Source organism: Alosa alosa, chromosome 16 (assembly GCF_017589495.1).
Source record: "Alosa alosa isolate M-15738 ecotype Scorff River chromosome 16, AALO_Geno_1.1, whole genome shotgun sequence".
NCBI classification, from domain to species: Eukaryota; Metazoa; Chordata; class Actinopteri; order Clupeiformes; family Clupeidae; genus Alosa; species Alosa alosa.
This window is the reverse complement of record NC_063204.1, coordinates 14837057-14863880: the sequence shown is the minus strand read 5'-3', so window position 1 is coordinate 14863880 and position 26824 is coordinate 14837057. Positions and strand designations below refer to the sequence as shown.

Sequence of the window (26824 nt, the reverse complement as noted above, 5' to 3'; positions counted from 1 at the left end):
TATGTGATATAGTGCTCCCCCCTCAGTAAAGAACATAAGGAATTTCAGGATTTGCCGAGAGCATTATTTGTTTCACCACTTCATACATGAGATTACTGTAGCCTGTATTTTCAGCAATTATTAGCTGGTGGTGAGAAAATTAAAGATAAAAAAGGGCAGCAACCCAGATGCTCCAGTTTTTTTTTTCCAATATGGTAAAGCTCTCTTATTCCAAGAGTATTTTGAATAAGATGGAACTTGAAAAGCTTGTTGAACCCTCCTTTAACTTTTCAACAGTCCTGTCCAAATCACCTTCCCAGCATCATCTGGCAAATGACAAAAGTCCCAGAATTTCTTGGCGCACATTTTCATAGTCCTAGGTTACAAGTTACAATGGCAGACCATTACACGTTGCTCTCTAAAGAGACAAGTAGGTAACATTGGCTGTTTTCTTTATTTATTGACAAGCAGCAGGATCATGTCTGTCACCTCATTTTTTAATGTCTTTACATTTTGAAGTAAATACAGTTATCAGTATGCCGGTTTTATTACAATAGTTTTTTTTTTTTCTTACTTTGATACATTAAAAAACACACAACAACTGCAAACGTGAGAAAAAAAGCATGGTTGTTTTTCTTCCTTTAAATTTTTTTTTTGTTTTGTAATTTCTTATGTCTTGCTTCATACATCTTATATCTGGAACGCATCTCAATTTTCATTCTGTCTTTTGCGTTCTTATTTTTTCAGTTATGCTTCTGAGAAATGGTTTATCAGCATTTGCGCTCCAGTAGCTATAGGCATTTCTCATTGACGCACATGGCGTGGCACTGGTGATGTTGTAAACAGCATAAAGAAGGGTGAGGCTGGGGTGGGGCAGGAGAGTGATGGAGTGGGGTGTTGGGGGCATCTGGTGGCTGCCTGGCAACTCCATGGCCATTTCCGAAATGAAGTAACAGTCCAGACGCTTCCTCCAAAATCAGGTCATAGCCATGGCAGTCGCTGCCGACAGAAAAGAAACTGATAATAATGGTCTATTTTTGTTAGATTTTGTTTCGTTCCGCTTTTGCATTTGTTGCTTTCTCTTTTGTGCATGTTATGCGACATAGCTGTACTCGTCGGCTGAGCTCTGGCTCCGCTCAATGTACTGCTTGTCGATCAGGACCTCAATGCACTTCTTGATCATGCTGATACTGGGGTTGAACCGGGCTTTGGACTGGTTAATCACCTACAAAGAAAGAAAACACGTGGACACTGACAAACAAGTAGCTCTTGAAATTACATCTTGGTGACCTTGAGCAGAAGAACTTGGTACTTGTAGTGCTCCTACATAGATAAGAGAGCTACATATTCATAGAGCATAGGCTTTTAGCCGAAAGTACTACTTTCCTTTCTCAGCCCTGTGATGCCCCTCTTGTGGCCCTACTCTTACAATGTCTTCTCTTGGCCCTCAACTCTGACCATGTATTTTTTTCATTACAGAGAGAAATAGTAAGCACACAAAATGTGAATCATGAAAAGGATTCGTTGTAGCAACCATTGCCTCTCTGCAGACAGACACGGATAGGCAGAGATGAGGGCTAGATGAGGCTGACTGATGCACTGAAAGAAAGTGTTAGATACCTGTTGACATGTGGTCAGAAGTAAATCATGTGATCACTTGAGAAAAGAGAAAAGCATGCCTCCTAAACACACAACTGAGTGTGTAAGTCTATGTGTATTAGGGCTGCTCGATTATGGCAGAAATCATTATCACGATTATGTTGTTCAATTTTAAGGTCACGATTATTAAACACGATTACTCAGTGATTTTGGAACTTATCCATTTTCAAAACATTTTACACTTTTAAATTGAATTTTAAATACAATCCAACCAAAAATATACGCAGAAAGATAATGCACACCACACTCAAGGGAGAGCATTGTTATGAAACTATGTTGTTTTCATAATCGTTGTAAGTCATAATCATGATTAATTCGATTAATTGTCCATCCTAATGTGTATGCATAAAAATAAATCATTATGTCTTTACTGATGTTTACACTGCAGTGAGTTTAAAGTGTTGTGTTTGTATTTAGATGTATTAAGACTGGTAAAACCAGACTTATTCACTTTGTGAAAAGAGTCTGGCCTCTAATGATTGGGAAACATTTCCATCTAAAGCATTGTAACGGGCGCAGAGACTTTGCCTTCACTTTGAAATCATTGATCTAGTCCAGCGGTGAAAACTACGGCCCGCCACGCACTTTAATCCGGCCCGCTGAGCATTTAATTAGGTTACCATAGGCTGCTCGCCACTCACGTTGCTGATTGGCCCGTCACAATTTGTGGCCAAGGGAAGCACTAGCGAATTGTCGTCTGCCAGACTAGTCAGTATCTCACTGAAAGGAGATTCTAGGTGGGCTTGGCCAGGCTATTAAGTGCTTGCACAGAAGCTAGAAACTAAATGGTCTCAGTCATGTGCTGTCTATACTGTTAACACAGGGATATTTGAAATTTCAACTCAAGTTGACAACATTACACAGTGAAATGTTGTCAACATCTTGTGAAATCGGCTAATCACAGTCATTTGTGTTTTATGTTGGATTGAAACAATAGTGTAACATTCGCCTATTTTGGCTACTTATTGTGATGAAGTCTCAACTCAAATTTCTCCAAGTGCCATAGGTTCCTCACCATATAAACCTTATAAAGGTTTCCAAGGTCTTTGGTGAAAGAAATTGCTTTTACACCTTACATTGAACGCCTTACTTACTTACTTATTTTATAAATACTAAAATAGTATCAGTGATACTGCATTTGTGTGTATATCTGTACCCACTTCTTGGATTAAAGCGTTGTGTCTCAGGACTTTTCTGGCTTTCATGATTCTCACTATTGCAGCTTGTAAATACATTTTTCGGTCTTCATCCACTGCACTCCGCGTCTGCTCCATCTCCTATGAAACACAGACAAACATATTTAAATATATGTGTATATATCCCACAACACTCATCACTCAAGTCAAAGAAAAGCTATTAAATACACTACATTATTATATGGCTCTTCAGAATGCTCCAGCAAGTTCCACTGATTTTGAAAGGGCCTTATCAACTTTCAACTGAAACTTTCAAGTTCTATGTGTGTGGCAAACTGTGAAAGCCACGAAACAGAAACAAAATAGAGTTTCTTTTTTGTCCCTTTGGCAAGTAGCGTCCACCGGTCAATATCGTCCCATCAGGATGAAGCAAGACCCTTTCTGTTCGCACTGTCCGGACTTATTTTCTGATATTGGACAGTTGACAAGACATTATCCCTTACATACAATTTCAATGACTGTACAATACCTGTGGTGTGTCTTTCTGCATTGATGTTGTGATCTTGAACTTTGTTCTTTTACTGGTGAAAGTCAAATTTAGTGAAAATGTTGATTCTGTTTCAATTTCCTCCTGTGTAACACAGCAAAAAAAGAGTAATGTTTAAACAATTCATGTTTACATTAGTGTGTATGCAAAAATATGAACACTAATTTGAAGCTAAACAGAATAATCTTGGTTTAGCTTTTCGGTTAGTGGTTCACTGATCTCCCACTGACAGCTTTGTAAGAGTGACTCTGCAAGAATCAGGCAGTTCACAATGATACATGACCACCTTTAGTTTCCTTCCCAATTTACTTTTGAGGTAATTGGAATGGGCTGTATGCACACATCACTTCCACGTTTGGGTAAGGATGCAAAGACATTTCCGGTAAGCGAGATTGAACGCAATTTTTGTTCGGTTCTGTAACTCATTGTCTTTGGGAAAACCTGCATATGGCCCATTGGAATTGGAATCTTAACATAACTCCATTTTACAGAAAGTGGCTCTTAAGATAACTTTAGCAATTAACTTTGTCGTAAAAACGGTTGAGGGAAATTGTGTGTTCACATTCAAAATGAGTGAGCCAGGGGACTCCAGTCCTAACTAAGGGGCAGATCTCAGAGATTTGCTCAAAATAGATTGAGTCCATTTACCTATTTTTATTGAAAGACAAGGATATGTGTTTTCATGTTGCCCATGTCTCATTCTGTAAAACAGTGAAAACCATATTTATGTTTTGATCTACTGTTGAAACGAACAGGGTGAATTTACGAAGGGTGTTAAGTCTCAATTTTATGGTCTATGCCCAAACCTTAAATATTTCTCCACACTTTACCCACTGCATTGATATATGTGACATTAACATTTATTATCACCCGGTGAGAAGAAATACTCTTTTCTGATTGGCTGGTGGGGTGGCTATTAATTCTGAATAACAGGACACCTATGTAGTAGATCTGGTAAAAAAAAAAATGAAATCAACTGTAAACAAGCTAACTGTCTATCGCTGTTATAGCGCCAAAGAAAGTTGTACAACAAGTCGGTTTCTTTTTAAACGGAACTGCGTGTTTACTTTGCGTGCTATAAAGGCATGATTATTGCCTATAGTGGCAACCGGGTGATAAGCGGGATAACGGCCTTCGAGGTGTCCTATTATACGGAATTAATGGACTTGGGCGGAGGCAACTCCCTGACGCGCAGTCTTCCGCCCTCGTCCATTAATTCCGTATAACAGGACACCTCGGCGGCCGTTATCCCTTACATATCCTCCTTAATTGGTTATGGTCACTTTGAACCTAATGCTGCCTTTTATTGCTGAATTGATTTTGAGAAATTAGTTGTTTAAAAAAAAATCAGCTGTTGCGGTTTCCTGATATTGTTATTTAGTTGCTATGCTAGCTATCTGGCAAAGGAAACTTTTCACTAACAGTTAAATTGGCAACGGAACAACGGAAATTTAAGGGTGCCTGTGCAGTTTGGCTGCTCAGCTCCCAAACACATGTCTCACGAAAGTTTGCGCCCCCATAGCATACTGTTAAAAACAGGCAGGTAGAAATATCAGACACCCATTATGTAAGACTGAGTGTGAAATGAAAATGTGTTATCTATCCCATTTTATGACACACAATTGGGATTTGTATGTGAAAGTGATATCATCCTTACTTTCTGAGAGTCATGGTTGAGCATCTTGACATCCAGCAGAGACTTGATGGTCTTCTGTAGCTCCTTCTCACTCATCTGCGTACTGTCCTGCAGCTCCTTGTAGCTCACCGTCTCACTGTTGTTGAACGCGAGCAGCACAGCCATCTGATAGGTAGTCACTATGGCAACATATGGCTTTGACAGATAATTCATTTTCACTTCTCCTGAAAAGAGAAGAACATGGGAAGACCATGTTAGTTAGGTCAATTTAATTTTGCATGTAGTCACAATGACAATATTATTAATTACTTTTTGAAATCAACAGACCAATGTCAATTAAAGAAGCAATAGAACATGTTTATAAGTAATATATACCTACTATTGTACTCGTTTCAACCCATCTAAATCACTTGGCCTCTAACCCTTTTGTGTAAATTCATCAACAACAACAGCATGACATAACATTTACAAAGGTGCTTCTCTTGGTACCCAAATCACTTTACAGTGAAGGGGTGTACCACCATGTGTACATCATACTGGGGAGATGATTAGAAAGGGGAGCCAAATAGAATGAGCCAAGATGGGAATTTAGCCAGGACACCTGCAATGCGTGACATGGGATCTTTTATGGCCTTGGTGAGGTCAGGACGTCGGTTTAGGCATCTCCTACAGCACAGAGTCTCTGTCACTGCACTGGGGCATTGTGCTTGTTCCATCACCAGAAGAAAGACTGCCTTCTGCTAACCCACCAATGCCACTTCCAGCATCAACATAGTTTTCCCAGGTCTTCTCCCATCAAGTACTAACCAAGCCCACACCTGCTTCAGTTATTCAGGGACAGGGTCTCTGTTGGTTGGGCTGCTGGCTACCTTTGTTATTCTGTTCAAACCATCTGAATCCCTTGGTCAACCAATCCAACTCTTTCACGCTATATAATTGCATCACAGTATGTTTTACAAGTAATTGCCGACTTAACAATACATCTGTGAGTCTACCAGCATCAACACATTTAACTGGATGGGTCAAACAAAGGGAACATTTTTCCCATAAATTCCATATTCTCCCACTCTCTGCTTATCCATGGGACAAGAGTGTTGTTAGCCTGCTGTGCTGACTGGGATTATGGGCAGTGTTCGTTCAAGCTCTCAGCAGTAATCACTCCCGTGATTTTATGGATTAGCGTGATAAGAGGCAGGCAGTCCAGGTGTGATGTATATGATTATCAGCCTCAGGCACAATCACTAAGGCAATAGTGCTACTTCATCAGACTGGTACCGGTATTCCCGACAGTGTGTTTGATCAGAGGGCTTTTTGAGGGATAAACATCTAGTTAGCCATACTGTGCTGCTGGAGAGATAAGCCCTTATCTTTTTAAATTAATCTGTGGTTTAACCAGCTGCACTGTGAAACGATATATTCATCTGAAAAAGTTGCACAAACAACAAGTAGTTGTCGCTGTTTGGACAAAAGTATGTGCCTGTTTGATTATTTACGGTATGGTTTATTTTGCTTTGTAATAATGATGTCTGTTTATGTGTGTATGATGCAACGGTTCCTATCCAAGACCATTTTTCCCCATGGGTGACAAATGAAGTAACTTTAACGTTGGGCATGTTGCAACCATTGCATTTGCGTGTTCTCCTCTGAACCCTAGCCCTATCACCTTGGCCTTCACCCTTGTCCAGTGCTTTGGCCTTCAACCCTCTCTACCGCCCCCCACCCAACCTTCTGCAATTTATTAATTCACCATAATACATACTTTAATATGATTTTTTTACATAAATGGGTCCACAACTTGTCTGAATGATCAAAATATAAAACCAAGCCATTTAATGCAATACAGTCAATAATTGTTGTGTACCTGTGCAGAGGAAATGTAGCCAGGTCAACTTCCTCCCGCTGAAGTGCTGATTGTAAAATAATTCAAACTGTGGAGTGCAAGGCAGACAGCACAGCAGATTATTCAACCACTGCATCCAACACTCATTTTAGTATGTGGTGCACTATAACTAAACCAATAAATGTTTATTTTACAAAACATCTGCAACTTTACACACTGTTTTTAAGTGTGCTTTTATAACATTTATTTTTTTGTGTTTTACAGACCGGGTGGGTCCATCATGCTCAGAACTTTGCCATGTAATTATGGGATGCTGCTTTGGTCTCTGTGGTAACTTACCATCTGTACACTTTTCTCCAGCTCCTGGGGGATGGCAAACGTTGAGGAAGGAGCATGTGTGAGGGGCCACGCACCCGCCTTGAGGAAAAAAATATATACACCCACAGTCGCTTGTATTAGCAGGCACATCTGACACTCACTCTGCCTTGTCTGTATTTTCCTGGGGCTGTATTCACAAAGATCCTTAAGGCTAAAAAGTAGCTCCAAACTGGCGAATTTAGGAGAAACTCCAACAAATAATGGCCGTCACTCGTAACTTTAGGACTCCATAGACAAACAATTGCCACAATTATCAACAAATCTATTAATTTATTCTCAAGTAGAAGATAGGCTACAATGGAGTTGTGCTGGTAGCCTGTTTCCTGAAGTGGGTGGCAATAGCAACAAAAGTACTGTTCTTCTGTACATCTTCATGTTTGAGGCCTGTTGTTTCAAAGCACAAGTGCCCACATGACAGGTGCATGTGACATGTACAATTATTGTCATTTTCTGATGGCATGTGGGTTCGACAACAGTGTTTCAGATGGTTTTCACAGCTGACTCAATTTCAGGTGACTGCTGCCTTCATCTAACTCCATTTAAGGTGTCTTCAGATAATTAACCCTTTGCTGATTTGCCAGTTGAGGACTCCTAACTCACTAAGACCTATTCACAAACAACCCTAAGCAGCAGTTTGTGGCATTTCACATCGCAATGTTTTGAAATGCACATGCGGCTACTAGGGATGTTAACCAGTAGCCGTTTAACCGGTGGTTGACCGAATCAACGTTGACCGGTTAAAATTTTCTGCAGCCGGTTAAAAAAAAAAAAACACACTATTTTTAAAGCTCCCGAATGCCAGCCAGCGTCTGTTATTACACTGCGCACACACGTGTTATTGGTGTTGTATTGTATGGGGCGATATGATCACTCAATATATAAGGCTTATGTGAAGCATGTTACCCATTATGTAAACAGTTAGAACATATAGGCCTAAAAACTTTTATTATTATACTTTTACTGCTTGTTAGTGGCTGCGTGTTGACTATGGCATGATGATAATTGTAACAATGTAATGGCAAACGAAGACACGAAAGACTAACTTAGCATATGCCTACTTGTTGTGTTTTATTATTCATCTGTACTTAAATGTACTTTTACAAAGACGTTGGTTAATATATTTTCCTGTAACACCACCAAATGTAGCGTTCTCTGTTTGTGACTTTGTAACGTGAGCTTTTTATAGCCCGAGCTCGGTGCCGCGTTGCATGGAAGGTCGACGTTAAGCGTAATGTGTGCCGCAATGCGTGGGTGCGTAGGGAAAGCAATTATTTTTCTCCCCAAAACAAAACCCTTATTCCTCCACAAGTAGTGGACAATGATTGAGGAAAATGTATAATACAAAGGGCACGAACTAACATTGTGTGACGGGAGCCTAACCATTCTAAAATGGGGATAGAATTTTCGGTGACCGACTTTAACCGGTTAATGAGGCTCAGTGGCCGGTTAAGATTTGTTTTTAAAATTTCGCCATCCCTAGCGGCTACAGGAGCTCTCAATCGTGAGGGAAAAATTAACTGTCAACATGTAGGCTAAACTAAATGTAATGCTTTGTGCGTACGGCCCCTGGAGTATGGGTATACATGATACAAAAATATTATAACTGATGGCTTGCTAAAAATGGAGAAAAACTGAGAGAGCTACATTTTTCATATTTTAGCTGACTTGGCATGAAATATAAACCATGTTTAAAGGTTGGGTAAAGTCACTTCTGTTGAGCAAGCTCGCCCCTCCCTTCTTCTCCCTCCTGTGCAATTGAAACTATGTTTCATGCTTGTTTTATGTTTCATTGTCCAAGCTGAATCAGGCTGTTTGTTGCCCTTTGTTGCAGTTTTTGGAGCCTGGGCTATCCACACGGACCGCGTATTATGGCGTCTTCAGAGAACAGGCAGCTAACGGTTTGTGAAGAGATGTTTGCTGTATATAAAAAATAAATTTCTAGCTTAGAAACCACGTAACAAGACAATTTTACATATCGGAGGGGACTGCTTTACCTGTAACACATAGATCTGAAAACCAATGCCCAAGTCAACCACTGTCTCTTGGGTTTTGATGAAATTGTTGAATTTGTTGTTGAGGTCGGCGCTCACACTCATGTCTGTATACATTCTGTGAAGCTTGCTTGTGAATTCATAACCACATGCTTGCTACAAAGGAGGAGAGAGAGAAAATGTGTAAGGGAACACAAGGGAGGAATTTTAGGCACATAATGAGTTCATCATTATTGTCCAATACACAAAAAGGCATAGCCTCAACTCAATGTATGTAATACTAAATGCTAAATTAAGTATTATCTTCAGATGCAGAACGACATAATTTTTGTTCATGCTAGCATTGCATTAAATATCATACTTTTCTTTCCATTTTAAAATGGTGCTGTGATCATTTAAACCACCAGCATTGTGATACCTTCAGCTTGTTGATCATGGCCTCCTCTGAATCCATGGATAAAGACAGTCCATGTATTAACCTCTTTGCCAGCATTCTCGCATAAAACTAAAGGTCAAAAAGAGTGAAGGAGTGAAACAGAAAAAAGAAATAAAGGAATTCAGCAGAAAGACAACAACACACAGCATGTGTGTGTCTGTGTTCAGTTCACAGTGGGCAGTTAGTCAGAGTAGGGTCACACACCTTCTGAAAGACATCCTTGTCATCAATGTACTTGAAAACTGTGATGAAACTGGTCAGCTTGTCCTCTACCTCATTCTCAGTCATTCCCTTCGCAGATTTCTTCAACAGATTGTCACAGTACTTGGCAAGCTTTAAAAAGAAAAGAATAAATACAAAAAGAACAATGTAATCAAAGTACCTCTGTGTCCTTACGGCTTCAGGGAACAACAGCCTTGTTTGTTAAAGCTACACTACGTCATAATTTGCCACTTTCTGAGCTATGCTTTCATCAGGCAACTTGTTTTGGGATCCCCTTCAGATTCATTTTAATGGTACATGGTCACGTGAAGGGCAGATAAACAGTCACAAAAAACACCAAAAGTCACCAGGTAGCATTGTAGCAAGCTTTAGCAGTGCTGCTTGACCTTTGACCAAAACTGTAATAAAGACAAGTCTGCTGATGCCGAAACACTTGAGAGCTACATAAATGGGGGATCAAAAATACTGTTAAATGATTGATTCATAAGTTTCAGTTGTGAATAGAAGTTTATTATTATTTTCTAGAAATTACACTTTTCTCATCCTTCAAGAAAATTACTTCTGTAAGCCTAATCAGGAACGCATTTCTATGACCTTGTATTGGTAAACTCTAATGAACAAAGGTACGGAGCTGCATAAAAAAAAATGCAATATAGGCCCTACATACGAAAAGCACATATTTTCTCACCAGTTCAGGGGCCTTGCAGATGGACTTTGGTTCCCTGTTGTTCACTACAGAGGTCAAGGCCTAAAGAAATATTTAAAATGTAAAATAATTATTGCATTCTTCTTAAAATATGCATCAAGAAACAGACAAGACAGATGTTTCAACATACAGTAGTGTACTGACACCACCTACTGGACAGAGAGAGGAACAAGTTTGTGTCTACATAAATTCCCATGCAAAGCAAAAAAGCAGCACAACATCTGGAAACTTTGAAAAAAGAAGTATGCAGAGTTGGTCACTGAAACTTAGAAACTTAACAGGAGACCATATCCAAGACTGGTAGAGATGACAGGATTTGTAGCTACATCAACATCTCTCCTTTATTTTGATTCAGTCATGCTGGACAAGTACTTATCAGAAGCTACTACAAGGGCCAGTGAGTGGATTTGTTTGAGGTGATCACAAATTACAAGGGGCTGTGGTGTCAAAAGCCAGACAACCCTGCCAAGCTTAAACCTTTAAGCTGAAATACCAATGAAATCAGGTGACCACTTGACAATGTCTGAGAAATCATTACAATAGCAGTTCACAGAGGCTTGTATGACAGCATATGTTATTAGTATTATTACACCAGGATTTGTAGCCCACACTAGACCAAATCCTCTGTATTCCTATGGAGATTATCCCAAATGCAACCCCTTTCCTCACCTTGTTTATTTAAAAATGTCAACCCATGGGGAATGCAAACACTTGTGCATAAGCTACTGAGCAAGCTAGTCCAAATAAAGCAGAGAAATTAAAATGTTACCATATTTATCAAACTGCCCCATCAAAAAGGCTACTTGGCTTTACTAACTCCTTTAATGTAAACTAGATGTACCGCATAGTGGTACATAATATGCCAACCACCAAACAGTGTTGCATGTACGACATGAGGAAAACAAAAATCACTCTTAGCCCACTTCTCCTGCAACTCACTGTAAACCACAAGTCTTACATGCTCTCCCCTTGGTTGATCAATGATTGTTGAAATTTAAATTGGTTGTTGAGGTATGCATGTAAACACAATGTTCAAATTTTATACAAAAATATATATGTGTTCATCATCCTCATATTCACTTCAAGGTCACAAATATGTGTACACTACCTCACTAAGACAAGTCTGCAACAACTTGACAACAGGTATTCTTTTGACACCCAAATGTTTATAATGGCCCTGCACAAGTATATATCTGCAATTATGATATCATACACTACTCTGTAGCATGTTTAGATTTTTACTATTGTGTGCAGGTTTGTGTGTCTACTGTATATAGTGACTGAGTCCAGTGCTTCACTAAGGCAAGTCTGGAACAAAAGATAAAGTATACTTTGGCCTGCATCCACACTGCACAAGAACACTTATGTAGCGGTCATATTACGTATTGATGTGCTGTACGTCTAGATACAGTGTGTGTGTGTGTGAGCTCATCGGTGTGTATATCTGCGGGTGTCCCATTATGTGTGTGTGTGTATGTCTCTACAAACTTGTGCGCAAGTGTGTTCATGCAAGTATATGTGTGTCTTGTCTATACAAACTTGTGTGCATCGCCAGTGTGTTTAAGCATTTGTTTGCGCTTGTGCGTGTGTGTGTGTGTGTATGCGCACCCGTCTGTGTGCCAGTGTGTGTGTCTGTATAAACTTGTGTGCACTGCCAGTGTGCCTGTGTGCCTGTGTGTGTGTCTGTATAAACTTGTGTGCACTGCCAGTGTGCCTGTGTGTGTGTGTGTGTGTGGATGAGCTATTCATACAATCTGTCTTTCGGTGAGGCCTGTGCAGAGGGCGGTGGCCCCTGTTGGAAAGATTCCATTCCAAAGAGCTGAAATTACATCTGGCAGCTCAACAGCTCAATGACTACAAAATAAGCCCAATTCAGTGATATTAAAGAATACCAATGACAAACTATTGGTATATACACTGGAACTGAATATTGATCAATTATCGGTATAAACCCAGAAAGCAATTTCAGAATGTTATGCAGTGTTAGCTACCTTAATGTTATGTTATGCAATGTTAGCTACCTTATCTAATGCACTCATGAAATGTTGATCTCCATTCAGCACCGTGTTAATCAGCTGGACAAATTTACTGTGGACTTCCAGCACAGACTCCACAAACTGAGTTGGCATCTGAAAGAATATCAGAGGTTACATCAAGAACATCATGTACACACAGACATGAACACACACATACACACAGACACACACAGACACACACTCACATTTTCCTGAGAGGGGTTACTGGTAGCTCGAAGCCCCTCATCATGAATATGGACTTGAAGCTCCTGGATCATGTGAGGTAATCCATTTGAGACAGCTCTCAGCAAGGTGTACATATTTGCCATGTCTGTAATTCAATATGCATCACAATATACACACTGAAAAATGAGGCTGTAAGGATATCTTTAACCCATGTAAATCAATTATTAAATCAATCAATTTTGAACTATTATTATTATTATTATTATTATTATTATTTGTAGCCTTTTTAGCCTCTATACACTTTCAGTCAACCACTATCTTTCATGGAAATAGGCATGACATGATAACATAGCATGATAGGTTTCCCTGACCGTCTCTCTTCTCCTGTCGAATGATGTTCTGGCACTCTCCATGCAGGAACTGAAGGTGGTCAGCCACCATCCTCTGCTGACATTCATGGATGACTTTACCATAGGAGCTGGGGTGAAGGTACTTCCGACATCGCACTTCCTCATCTTTCAACCGCCCTAGGACCTGGGGGGGGGGGGGGTTATTTCAGTTCAAATGTACTTGATTAACATGCATGATGATGCATGATTACACCATTATTTGCTGTGATGGCTTGTGTGAATAAAGGAATAGAATAAAAGTGAAAAGAAGAAGAAATATTTATTCTTGTGCCAAACAGGCTTATCTAAGAACATGGAATTTAGTCTTGTCACGACAGTAGACATTTGAGCCAGATGGGATTTTTCAGTGGTGTGTCGCACCTCCCGCTGGGATACAGAGACTGGCTCTATCCTGCTCGGTGCATACCAACGGTGCATACTTAATAATATTTTCTTTAAAAAGTAAGAAATATTGGTTGAAAAAAATATTCTTGTAGCTTGAATAGAACGTGAAAGGGATAAACGGAATAAGGGCTGTATTTTGCACCCTGGCGCATGGCGTAAAACTCGTTTTCCACCCGGTGCCAAGTTTAATTCCTTATCTTGCACGTTTATTTTTTAAACAATGCGCCAAGGGGTGTGGTAATTAACAACCTAGGGAGTGGCCTGGCGCATTGCATAAAAATCGCTATTGTACAAAAATCGCTATTGTACACCTGGTCAGAAGTCTATGGCGAGTTGTTTATATGCTATTGTAAGAGCGCTTTGTCAACAGTCATATTGGTGGGTGCACAACGCATGGGAAACATAATCAGAATAAAGATATTACGAAATACTGTACATCTCATGATGAGTATTTATTCACCATCATTTGCAAATTGGTAATGACGGTTAAAAGTGATTAGGGAAGAGGTGAGAGACATGTATGGAGCACAGCTGAAGACGCACGGTCACGAGATATAAGCAACTCCTCTGCAGGATAAATGTTTTTTTTATTCAGTCATTTGAGCAATATTAGGGTAGATGTTGCTTTTTCCAGCCTATGTTTTCGATGGTAACCCATTGTCAGTCAATAGTGAAAGTAACTGCATATAACTGCCTTGTCGTTGACTGACACCATGGTGAAATTAGTTTCACTTTGCCAATGAGTTAAAATAATAGAGGAGTGCAAATGCGTGAAGGCTATGCTAGGTTTTAGTAAAGTATGGTTTAGTGGAATGACTATTCCATACGGTCTCACAAGCAGCCTCCTTCAAATGCGCCGTTGAATGTTAAAATACCGATGCATTTATTTGACATCGCGCTTTGCGCCATTAAAGGAAATGACAGATGTCATTCTGATTGGTTTATTGGTTTAAATGATGTTACGCCTCAAACCCTCCCAATGTGGACTGGACATCCTACTAAATTTGAATAAGCTTTTGACGAGTGACTATGCGCTTTTGACTGTCATGATAGGGCCCTAAGTGATAGTAATCATTGTGAAGGGCTAGGTGTGAGGTTGACTACCAAACAACAAAATCCCTGACATTATTTACTACTTATTGACAAAAACAAGCGCTTTTTACATGGCTACTAGATAGTTTAACATATTTAAACACATTGTGTTCATGATCTTGATCAGAACTCTTCAATCACTATGCACAATCTTGGGAGAACATCTTTACATTATGTTTCCGTTACAAATGATTATTGCACGATAGATCAGATTTTCAAATCTTCACATCTTTGCTTTAGTATGAAATGCGCTACATAAATAAACTTGACATATCTGTATTGGTCTTTAAAGTCCTATGGCGGGCTCAACTGTTTATTTGTGGAAACAGGTGCGCACCTCCAAAATATGTTTTAACAGGTGCCAGACAAAACGTGTCAGAGAGAGAGAACGAGATGGTCTGCACACTGTATATGGGCTCCAAGAAATACTTTATTTATTCAAAAAAGGCCACTTTCGATCTCAACAGATCTTCATAAGGCAAATAAGAACAAATAAGGCTCAACTGTTTACTCAACAGATCAAGGACATACTGTAAAGGGGTCTATATAAAAGCAACAACTTCCTGAAAGCCATCTTACCTTCTCCATATATTGTGAGCAGTTGGACTCTTGCAGAAGGTTGGAGGCTTCCTGTTTGTAATACTCGCCCGTTTTTGTCAAGAAGGGCCCTTCAAAGATTTCCTGGTAAAACTGTACCACAAGAAAGTTATACAGAATCAATTCAAAGACAAGAGCAGTAAGCAAACCCTTGCCTATCACCCAAAGTTAAATACATCAACGAATACATCAACCTAATAGCAAACGATGTGGTTCCATCAACGTAACTCATTAAACATCAGCACATGCACATTTATTTTTGTACCAACATTTTCTCCACATGAAATTCCTCTCTTGTACTCCTTAACAGTAGATGGCTGCATGCAGGCTTGTTACAGTCCACCTTGGTGTGTTTACACAATCTTTGACACAGCTTCAATCTACTAGTAGAGGAGTTACAGAACTTTGAGAGAAGATGAGAGATAGATATAGCCTACAGCTCTTATAGCAGCTAAGAAAATATACACTCAACGTATAACGTATTTGGGGCAACTACTGTATCTCAGTTCGCATGACTTAGTAGCTTATCTCCGCCGCAGTAGAACTACTTCAGATGGAAGTTTTAACACACAGCTATGGACTTGACTGCTGTGTGAGCTATGCCACCTAATGAGCCTATCAGGAACGAAGTTAGATCTACGCGCATATCAGTATATGCTATTTTAAAAGGACATCAACATAATTATAAATTAATTTTAGTGTAAGCTTGATCAGTCGACTGTTACAGTATTATCAGTGTCGTGGTTTATGGGCGTATGAGTTTAAATTGTGTTAAACTCTAAAATGCATCTAGCTAATTACAGAGAAGGTTTAAGGGGAAAAGTAGAACAAACTCTGCGTGTTCCACTGTTTACAGTCAATGTTTGTTCAGTATTTGGCTACTACTAAAATGCTCAAATTGTAGCCTATAATATTTTGTATTTGTAATCCATGACAATGAACCAGATTGTGTGAACTGTAATCAATCAATCGTTTCCTATCAAAACAGACCCCAGCATCAAATCGAACAGTCATATCACTAAAAATGACGAAAATAATCAAATTGTTGTCTTAAACAATCGCTATGTATTGTGATGAGACTTGCTTTTTTTTTACTCCTAGTGACCTTCTACCTTGTCTGAACCTTTGAAGGAAAAGGTTCAGTTTATATTGTAGTAGTTTAAGTTATGTGAGCAGACACACACACACACACACACACACACACACACACACACACACACACACAGGACCTGATTACAATACCCAGCTTGAGGATAATAAAAATCATTAATTAAAAGCAAGGTCATTAAAACAATAAAACACACATCAAGAAAGAAAATAAATGGCTGACTGTAATATACTAATTTATTCATCCATACAGCCACCCATCAATCACGTGGAGTCACGAAAGACTCCACATAGTACAGCATACCTTTAAAGGAAACTTCTTCTTGTACTGTTCAACATGAACAAAGGAGTTGATAACCCCATGGATTACTTTCTGATTGGGATCCTCACCACACCGATCACTGAGAGAGCAAATAACACAGTTAACACATCTACCAAATCCCCCCCTTAAATTTAGAGCCACTTTGTATGTTCTTATGGGAAGTCGAGTGGGAATAGGAGCCAATGTTGTTAATTGTTGCTTAACATCAATGTCGTTAAGGCGTTTTCGGACCACATAGCAGCACAGGAACTACACAGTGGAAAAGCTAACGCTCGCACTACAAGGTTCTTTGGGTTTCCATTCCCACCACCAGTAGGAATGCAGACATTCCGTAACACATGCATTAAGGGAGCACCAAACTTTGAACAACTTGTTTGCATTTTCCCACTTAGAAATCTTGAAATGGACACTGTGCAATCAAAAATGCACTGTTGTTGCTATTGCATTGCTTACTACAATGTTGTCTGCTATATACTCCTTCCCTTTAGTAAACTTGCATACAATATCCAAGATAAACTAGCAGTCTCATTCTAATATTCATGACCCTCTCGGAGACAAAACAATGCTTCATTGGCTAATAAAATAAGCTGCTAGTTGTCCAAGTAGCGTAGCCTACTGTATTACAGTAATATCCTGTGTATAAGTGTATTATTTAATTTTATACTTTGTTCAACCAGGGTAGTCACATTGAGACAGAGGTATCTTTTTCAAGTGAGCCCGGTGTAGGGCAAAGACCCTACCCCAAAGTAGGAGCTAAAATAGTTGTAGGAACTACGATATGCCTCAGTTCCATGTGGTGCTAACGCACAGAAAAAGATAGATAGATAGATAGATAGATACTTTATTGATCCCCAAGGGGAAATTCAAGGAGGTAGGAGGTATTTTGAGGTAGTTCCTCAAAAAGTTGTAGTGCAAACGTACATAATAGAGCGAAGTCAGATTTTAATCTAACAATGGGTCCTATTCACCAATTGTGTAAGCGAGTTCTTAAAACACAGGTTTATTTATTTATATATTTATAAAATATATTCATGAATATTTTCTTATCTGGGATCTTCCTAGGGGAAAACAGAATCAACACATATTCAGGAGCACTAATGTTGAGGGATAATTGTGCAAAATAATTGGTTATAGCCTTTTCATCGTATCTGAAGCTGTATATCATAACATTTAAATTACAACTATATTTTTCACATTGATCATATCTTTAAAAAAGTATTTTCATTAGTTTACTAAATGTTACAGTCTTTAAACATGACAAATAACAATTCACACCATATATTAAAGATTCAACCGTATGAAAATTTAACATGACTATTATAGTGACCAACATTATCATGGTTCTCGATATTATCACGGTACTTTTCAAATGTTCTGAAAATGAAAAACAGAACAGCGTAGTGTGTGCGAAGTGGTGTGGCTCCAATAGGCTCCCTTTTTGTTACTCGGTGCGTGCAGAGGGAGAGAGAAAACACATACTCAAAACTAATAGTAGTTAGATGGGTTGGGGATGGGAGGTAAAGTTAGTGAATTGGTGGTTACTAAATAAAGCTGCAACTCCTTTGATTGTAGCTGTATCTTATGTGTGCCTGCCCTACAGTACTAGCCTAACATAAGTGAGAGCCAGACAATTTAAACACTTTAAATTAAACATAATTTACAAAGAGTTCGTGCCAGCAGTGGCACATGATTTCAAACTATCAAGCCGACGTTGCAAGCTGCGCCTGTGTATCTACTTGAAGGGACTCGGATGATGCTGGAGAGAATTCCATACACGTTTTTCGCACCGCGGTAATTAAGATTAATAAAATCAAAATGGTTACTGTCATCATCAAAAATGTTTGTCATATGCATGTATTATATACCCATTATTGACACAGCTAAAATGTAACAACTCGTTTGCTGGTCACTTCCTGCAGCAGTATCTTTATTTCCGTCACATCCCCTTACAGAAATTTCAGGTTTCTGGCGAACAGTTGCCGCAAATTTGGCAAGGTCATTTTTTTTACATGCAAATTAAGTATAAGTATGAGTATATATACTCTTTTATTCCCGTGAGGGAAATTTGGTCTCTGCATTTATCCCAATCCGTAAATTAGTGAAACACACACAGCACACAATGTACACACAGTGAGGTGAAGCACACACTAATCCCAGCGCAGTGAGCTGCCTGCATCAACAGCGGCGCTCGGGGAGCAGTGAGGGGTTAGGTGCCTTGCTCAAGGGCACTTCAGCCGTGCCTACTGGTCGGGGTTCGAACCCTCTGGTTACAGGTCCGAAGTGCTAACCAGCTGGGCACGGCTGCCAAATTAGGTCATGAATAAATAATCATATAAAAAACTTATGTCAGTAGTTTATATAATAATATAGGGTGATGTTATATTAATATATTTACTTATAACATAAGTAAATGTTACCACCTCCTTAACTAACAAATTTCCTGCGGGAAACAGTGTGAAGAGATAATTGTTTAATGTTCATTGTGATTTGAACTTTCATTCAGACTCACGTACATTTGTAAGAGTGTTATTCATGGTTTCAGGGGAATTTCTTTTCCCTGTTTGCCCTGATTAATAACTGAGGTGATTAAAATCAGAGGAATGTTAAGTTTTAAATAAAAGTGTTTAAATGTAACATATTTTTTCTCCTGGTCCTTTTCAAATAGGCAAAAAAAATCAATAATTTATCAATATCGACTGATATGAAACACTATTATCATGATACAGTTTTTAGCCATATCGCCCAGCCCTATGTATTATATGTATTATACACAGTACAAACAGAAGTGTGATGCCTCAGTAAAAAACAATAAAAAGACAAATTAAGCCTCCATCACAATTTGTATTTACTTGAGCTGCTTTAATTTTTTTACATTCAGGGTCCAGTGCTTCACCTTCATTAGAATTTCATTTAGTTTACTGAACTTGTCTCTCAATTTGTGCACACGGCCTCATGTCCTTTTAAGGGGGAAAACAGGGCATTTACTTATGCTAATTAAGAACTGGCACACACTTTCAACTTAAAGCTGCAAATAATTTTAGAGATTTAAGAACTAGTTTGTGAATCTGACAAAGAGTTATCTTAGGACCTTTCTTCAAAAAATGTAAGAAAATACTTTGGATGATAAAATAGATTTGATTGGTAAATAGATTTGATTGGTAAATTGGAAATGGGAGCAGCAAGATTCCAATTTTTTAGAGGGGTAAGGAGGAGGGGGGATTCACTGATATCTATATGGACACTTACTTTTTTATCTCATTCAGTAGCATCCTGATAAGAACAGCTTGCAGAGGTTCAATCATTAGTTTCCTCCACATGTCAAGAGCAAGCTGCAGGAGAGGAGTGATTTTTTAAACATCGTATGTCAGCTACAAAACACAGGTATTCAGGTTTTAACTTCAGCATAATATACATTAGCTCTACTATATGGCATCATTTACATACAGAGAATGCACACAACCATGATCCTACTGTTTATTACATTCCATGATCAGTTAACCTTGCATTTCAACTTAATATTCCTATTTAAAGTTTGTACATACTCTGAGCAGATATAAATGCACTAATGCAGTAAATATGAATAACTGACTAACCTCTCCAATCTCCATTAGTGGTTCATTCATATCTACACCTCCGTATCCATACTGCAGGTCAGCTTCAGTCAGCTTGTTTTTCTTAATAAACTGCGTGTTGAGATACCTGAAACATAAATGTGTTTTATGGTTAATAGGAGTGGCATACGATTTTCAAGGCATGATAAGTGTCTATGAAAATATCACGGTTTGTCATTATCAAGTCAGAGGTTACCTAATTTCAAACACACATCTAGCCTGGAAAAAAAAATGTTTTGATAGTGAATTCTAATAATGGTTGGGGATGGTTTGGGATGGTGTTCCCGAGGTTGGGAGATCATGTTAGATATGTTTCTTCATTTGACAGCCACTTCACGGCCATTAATTTGCTATTGTTTACAATTACTTTCATAACAAACTTAAAAAGTCTCTTCTGAATACCTCAGTGACAATAAGAATATGTTTTTTTTTGCAAAGTTACACACGCTGTGCAAACAGCAGGCACAAAAGTAACACGGAACAATTAAAAGACTGAGTGGGTGACTGAATTTCATTGGCTCTGTACCTGTGCTCTGCTAAATAACAATAAAGTTTAATCTAATCTAAATCTAAATCTACTCTGAAGCCTATAAGTGATATCAAAGACATTGAGTTAGATTTAAAAAGAGACACTTGGTCATCCCAAAATGGTTCATATTGGTTCATATTCCAAAAAATAGGAATATGAACTGCTGGTGATCATTTAACCAACACACCAGCGTACCTCATACTTGAGTCACGTGGAGCATCTATTGTTCTACTTTTAGAGTGACAGAACTTTTCATATTCCCTCCTCCTATTTCTGATGGAAATAGGCTACTACTAAAAACAGGGAAATACAAAAAGTTTGGATTTGTGAATGCACACTACCTAGTGCCCTCCCTGCCTAGTGCCCTTCCTGCCTAGTGCCCTTCCTGCCTAGTGCCCTCCCAGCCTAGTGCCCTCCCAGCCTAGTGCCCTCCCAGCCTAGTGCCCTTCCTGCCTAGTGCCCTCCCAGCCTAGTGCCCTCCCAGCCTAGTGCCCTCCCAGGTTCTGGCCTCACCACATACCACTGGTATACCTCAATACTAATATAATTTACCGCTGCAAACCTAGTGGGTATCAGCAAAAGGCATACTTTTAGTAAAAGCAAAATTGCACTCTTGGTCTTCTCTCCCAATTGTATAGGAATCTGATTTAAGAAAAAAAAACTAAAAAAAACTTGTTGCCTGTTTTGATAACACTTGAATTCTAACTGTGACAGCTGAATAAATCCCCATGCCTGAGACTGACAGCTGCCACAGGGCTACTTTTGGCCTAAACTGGCTCTGTGACAAAGTCCACTTTGTTTTCCCAGCTGTATTTTTCCTGCTAGATCTGCATGTGTAGTGACAGTGACACTCAGCTCAGCTCTATTTTCCTGACTTACAAAAGAGTTGAATGTTCATCCCACAAAAGCAAAGTTGATTAGAGACAGACTTACTTTGCTTTTAATTCAGAATTCATAATTCCAATGGGTCAAACATACTGTCTTTTAAACAGCCTAAAAGCTTCCAAAAACTAATGTCATGATGTTAGGGGTTTCAGACTGGCAAACTGTCATTGTTGGGAGTCAACTTGGGGCCAACAGGAGGCATACCCATAGCTGTATTTTAAGACCTCCCTTCAGACTCATCCCCATGGGAAAAATGGAAATGGGAAAAATGGAAATGGGAAAAAAAGACACTTCTGAGACACCTTGGTTCTGCCAAATGTTGAAGGCAGCATAGATGTATCCTTCATGCTGCCTTCAAAGTCCAAATTTCTATTTAATTGTGAGCAGCTGTTGATGCAGTCACAAGTTTTGTTATTCTGAACATGCCTTATGAGAATGCTAAAATTGTAGACTACAAGTTGATGGCTACTTGACACCTACTAAGAATCGACCTAAATACATTAGTTGGAATTCTTCTATTTTTCCTGTAGCACTATTATTATTGCAATGAGTATGTTTACATGACACTCAAAAAAAAACAAATTATTGTGTTAGTCCAACCCAAACCAAGGTTTTTAAATGCATGTGTTAACATGTTAATCTGGCTGAAATCAGAGGAAATCGAAGCTCTTTCGGTTCAACTAACACACCTAGAAAATTCGAAAATAACTTGGAGTTACTCAAGCACATATTAGTTCACACAAGCTTACGTCGCACACGGTCACACACCCTGCCATCATCCTGGTGGAGGTGCAAACAACTTCGAAGGTGCATTGACAACTATGGAGATTTTGTCTGTTACAGGCGTTGTAAGACACCGTTTTAACCCTGGATTTAAGAACGTAATGTCATCCAATTACAACCACACATCAAATCAAGTGTTTTAATTGACTATAAGCATACATGTTAAGTTTATGGTGTGAAATTCAGTGAGATGTTTCAGAAAGCCTGGCAAGGTTTGTTTTTGAGCTCCAGTCTTAATTTTAAGCAAAATGAAAGATCATACACTTCACCAAACATTAGTAAACATTGACCTTAACAAATAAGTATTTCAGAGCAGAAGTCAACATTAAACGATCTTAAAGAGCAACGTTTGTCTAGAAATTTGAATGTTGCATTCGGAAGGGGGCAAAGAAAATACACACTGCTCAGTATTGTATTTTTTAAAGTCAATTATTTGTTCTAAAAAAACTTTAAACATGCCAATGACATCATTCATTAGCAGAATACTAGCATGTTATGGGCAACAACGACCCAACCTGTAAGAAATCGAAAGGACATAAGTACTCGTTCATTCAACTTTCGACCTATAATCCATGTTGAACTTGCAAAAACTACAATCAAATCTGAGATTTCTCAACAACAATCAAGTGAAAGAGACAAATTTAGCCGTCTAGCTCCATAGACCCCCATTGTTTTTGCACTTGCTCGCGATCGCCCCTAGCGGAACTGCAAAGGATTGCAGGTACAATGCAATTAATAAGGACTGAACCAGCTTTCCGTAAATGGGCTCTGGAAACTTCAGCCATTTTTAGCTCGGTTGGCAAGCTAACTACATAAGCCTTATGCCACAACACTATATACTCATAAGTTGCACCTTATTTCATACATATATGAATAAACATCCCCCAGTATGTCCATACAAACATTTTCAAAAAGTAATGTCAATTTAACTATTTAACTAGTTACACTGATGATGCAAAGTTCACTAGTGAGCAAGCTAATCAATATGGACTGCTTCAGTTTTTATGAACAGGGAGGGGAGCATCTTGATGATCTACGCCATCTAGCGTAGTGGAAAACATGCATACTTCGGTCAATAATTCCCCTCCCCTACGATTCCCATCCAGCATGAAAACGCAGTAGTCCAGTCCAATCATCTAGCCGAGCTATAACTGTGAATGGCAACATACTGACCGAATGTGGCTTGCAATTCATCTAGCCCTTAGCCAAGACATTATCTAGTCAAGTCAAGTCAAGACAAGTCAAGCCAGATTTATTTAGTATAGCGCATTTAACATGCACATCTACGTACAGTATGCAATATGTAATACACATAGGCTAGGCCAGTCATAGTTTTAGGCACTATACAATATGTACAATGTCATAGTACACTGTACAATGTCACAGTTGTATGCACTTATGCACTGCACAGTATGTGATATTTTTATGAACATAGTTTATGCACATATGGTTTTATGCACTTGACAGAATTGATAATTACCTGTACAAGCAATCCATGTAATCTGCCCCCTTGCTGTATTCTTCCCAATATCTGTGATACATCACAAGAAGCTTTTCTTCTGACTCAAGTACTTTCTGTGACAGAAAAATAGTAATCAGATGCATACAGTTGGCAAGCTAAATCAGATGGAGTCAATTATTCAAATGACTTCAATACTGTGTACAAAAAGCTGTAGTTTACCTTGTACAACTGACGAACATGATTCTCTAGGAATATTTTTGTCTCTGTGTACAATCTCTCACCCAGAGGTTCTGGGTAAGCAACACACAATGCATAAATGTCACTGTTCAATTTGTTAAGAATCCAAATATGACGGGAAACACAGAAGTGGTTAAAGTGTAGACATGTGAATTGGCTATAAACCTTTTACTGCCACAACCAGCTTCTATCATAAACATAACTATGACTACAATCACATAAGACTTTGAATCAAATCAAAATCCATAATTACTCCCTTTATTTTTGGAAGAAAGAATAATTGGTTGTCTATTTTAGATAAGGATACGAAAATCGATCATTCCATGTTGCTCTTTCCACATAGTCAAGCATTACTACTGCTTTGATTGTCGTCAAGAGCTTGTTCCATGTCTCATCAAAATCCACCACCCGCGGTTTTAAGGACATTCTGTGGTTTCTTGTACAACCTGAAGAATGTTAAACAAAAACAAAAATAAACAGACTGCAACCAAGTCAGTTTCATAGACACATAGAACAACAGGCAGGTAGACAGACAGGTAGACAGACACAGACAAGAGGATGTCCTCCACAATTTGTACAGATATCAGTTTATTTTATCAAAAACGGCTCTTATATCCGTGGCTGACGTCTACAAATTTAGGGTGACATTAAGGCCAATTCCTATCAAAACATTTGCCCTCCGAACGAGCAAGTTAACTTTGTAGACTCAGACAACAACTAGACCTAGTGTTACCTGGCTAAACAGCTAACGTAAATATGACACTTGAAGGGTTCAGTTCGTAATGTTACAGACAAAAAATCCTAGATAAATTTCACGTTACTGTTAAGAGAGTGAACCTCTAGAAAGGCTTCAAGAGATGTCAACAATCGGTAACGGTAGCGAGTTACTTTGGTTGGACACAACATAGATCCTACTAACGTTAGGGACGACTTAGTTATTAGCAACGTTAGGCTACAAAGACATTCCATCACCACTCAATAATCATGTAACATTTAACTGAACTACTTCACAAGTTCCCGACCGTAAAGTCATAGTCGCACAACTAGCTAATGTTAACGTTAGCTGGCAAGCTCGCATAACTGCTATCTAATGATGCTGGCTAACTAATGTTAGCTCTTGCACAAGGCCTAGCCAGCTATCAGGAATGCCCCTATTAGCTAGGTGCGTTCGAATAGCTGTTTCTCTCATGATCCAACATACTGTCAATTGCATTTCCGTACATATCCCACAGTAACGAACTGTAACAAAACAATAAGTTTTGTCTTGAACCGACATGTTCGCTTTTTGCTGGTTGTTGTATTGTAATTGAAACGGGGACTTGCTACTGATACGAGGCTAGCTAGCGAACAGGTTAGCCTCCCGATTTGAGTTGAGCGACTGAGCAGTGAGTTAGCAAGCACGTCAGCTCATTGCTTTCTTCCCTGTGATTTGCACAAACCCATGATACACAACATAATTTATTTGTCAAAGTACTGTATACAATGAGAGGTAAGAAGACTGATAGGGCGATTACCTCCAACCAATGTCACGATGTTGGAAGAAAACTTAAGGTCCTCAACTGTCAGGAGCTTGATCTCTTTCACTTACACCTCTTCCATTACCTTACTTCATGGATGTTACCATTGTATCAGCTGTAGGTGATGTCAGACTTCCATAAATAATACATATTCAATACAATAATATATGTATGATGTATCGTTTTTCTAGAGCTCATTACTTACTTTTTAATCTGATTACATGGCATGGTTTGTCTAAAATCTGTTAACTTCATAGTATATATAAATACTACTTGATACTGTGACCCCGGTATTTGATGGTACTGACTAAAACTACGGATGGGGACTAGGATCAAGAAGTGTCATAAGACATTTAAGTTTGCGTACTGACGGAGTATGTTTGCGACAGGGCAGGCGTCAAATTAAATCTATGACATGACAGAAACGGAGACAACAGAAAAAGACAATTTTTGTAGACCTTGTTGTTTGGAACTAAAGTTGTGCAGGAAATGCTGAAAATTATCAAAAATTGTCACACGGCCATGTTAGGCTACCAGGCCTATTTAGCCTGGTTTTGAACTTAATTTTCACTTGAGGGTTACTAGCAGTAGTATTAGGCCTAGTAGTAGTGGTAGACATAGAAGGCTATTAGTAGTAGTAGCCTAGTAGTAGTAGCAGCAGCAGCAGCAACCTAGTAGTATATATTGCATAAATGCAGTAGGCCTAGCCTGTAGTCTAGAGTTAGTTAGGATCCCTAGCCTAACAATATTGTGGCAATAAAAAATAAATGTTAAAAATGTATGCCATTGAGGATAGATAGATATATAGATTGATTTATTCATTCATTCATTGACTGATTCATAAATAGATAGATAGATACTCTGATTAATGCCAGGGTCCATTAGCTTTTATTCCTACAAAACAATAGTGAATGAACAATAACAGGAAATGCAACAGTTTGGTGACATTTGATCACAGAGTCTCAATAAAAAGAGCTGTTTACAGTGATGGAATATGTGCCAGTGAAGACATTGCAGTGATATTCTATGACGCTGTATTTGTTAGGTTGTATTGAGGATAACAGTGCAATTTGATCAGAAAACAAATTGCAAGTAAACAAATTACAAGTAAAATGCAAGTAAAACAGATAAGCAATAATTATACAAACAGATATACT

General features: G+C 38.8%; 1 protein-coding gene across 1 annotated transcript; it reads right to left on the bottom strand.

The window, feature by feature from the left end:
- Positions 1 to 414: 414 nt before the first annotated feature.
- On the bottom strand, positions 415 to 25955 carry cul2 (cullin 2). The gene is made up of 22 exons (XM_048266609.1): positions 25873 to 25955; positions 25665 to 25782; positions 24458 to 24596; positions 24133 to 24235; positions 23932 to 24026; positions 20237 to 20342; positions 19890 to 19972; positions 16626 to 16722; positions 15197 to 15307; positions 13103 to 13265; positions 12752 to 12876; positions 12552 to 12659; positions 10513 to 10572; positions 9807 to 9935; positions 9585 to 9671; positions 9170 to 9322; positions 7137 to 7214; positions 6819 to 6885; positions 4979 to 5181; positions 3304 to 3405; positions 2799 to 2915; positions 415 to 1204 (listed from the first exon to the last, which is right to left on the bottom strand). Exons 3-22 carry the CDS (start codon positions 24574 to 24576, stop codon positions 1073 to 1075), a joined length of 2238 nt encoding a protein of 745 aa, XP_048122566.1. The 5' UTR covers positions 24577 to 24596; positions 25665 to 25782; positions 25873 to 25955; the 3' UTR covers positions 415 to 1072.
- Between the last annotated feature and the right edge of the window lie 869 nt (positions 25956 to 26824).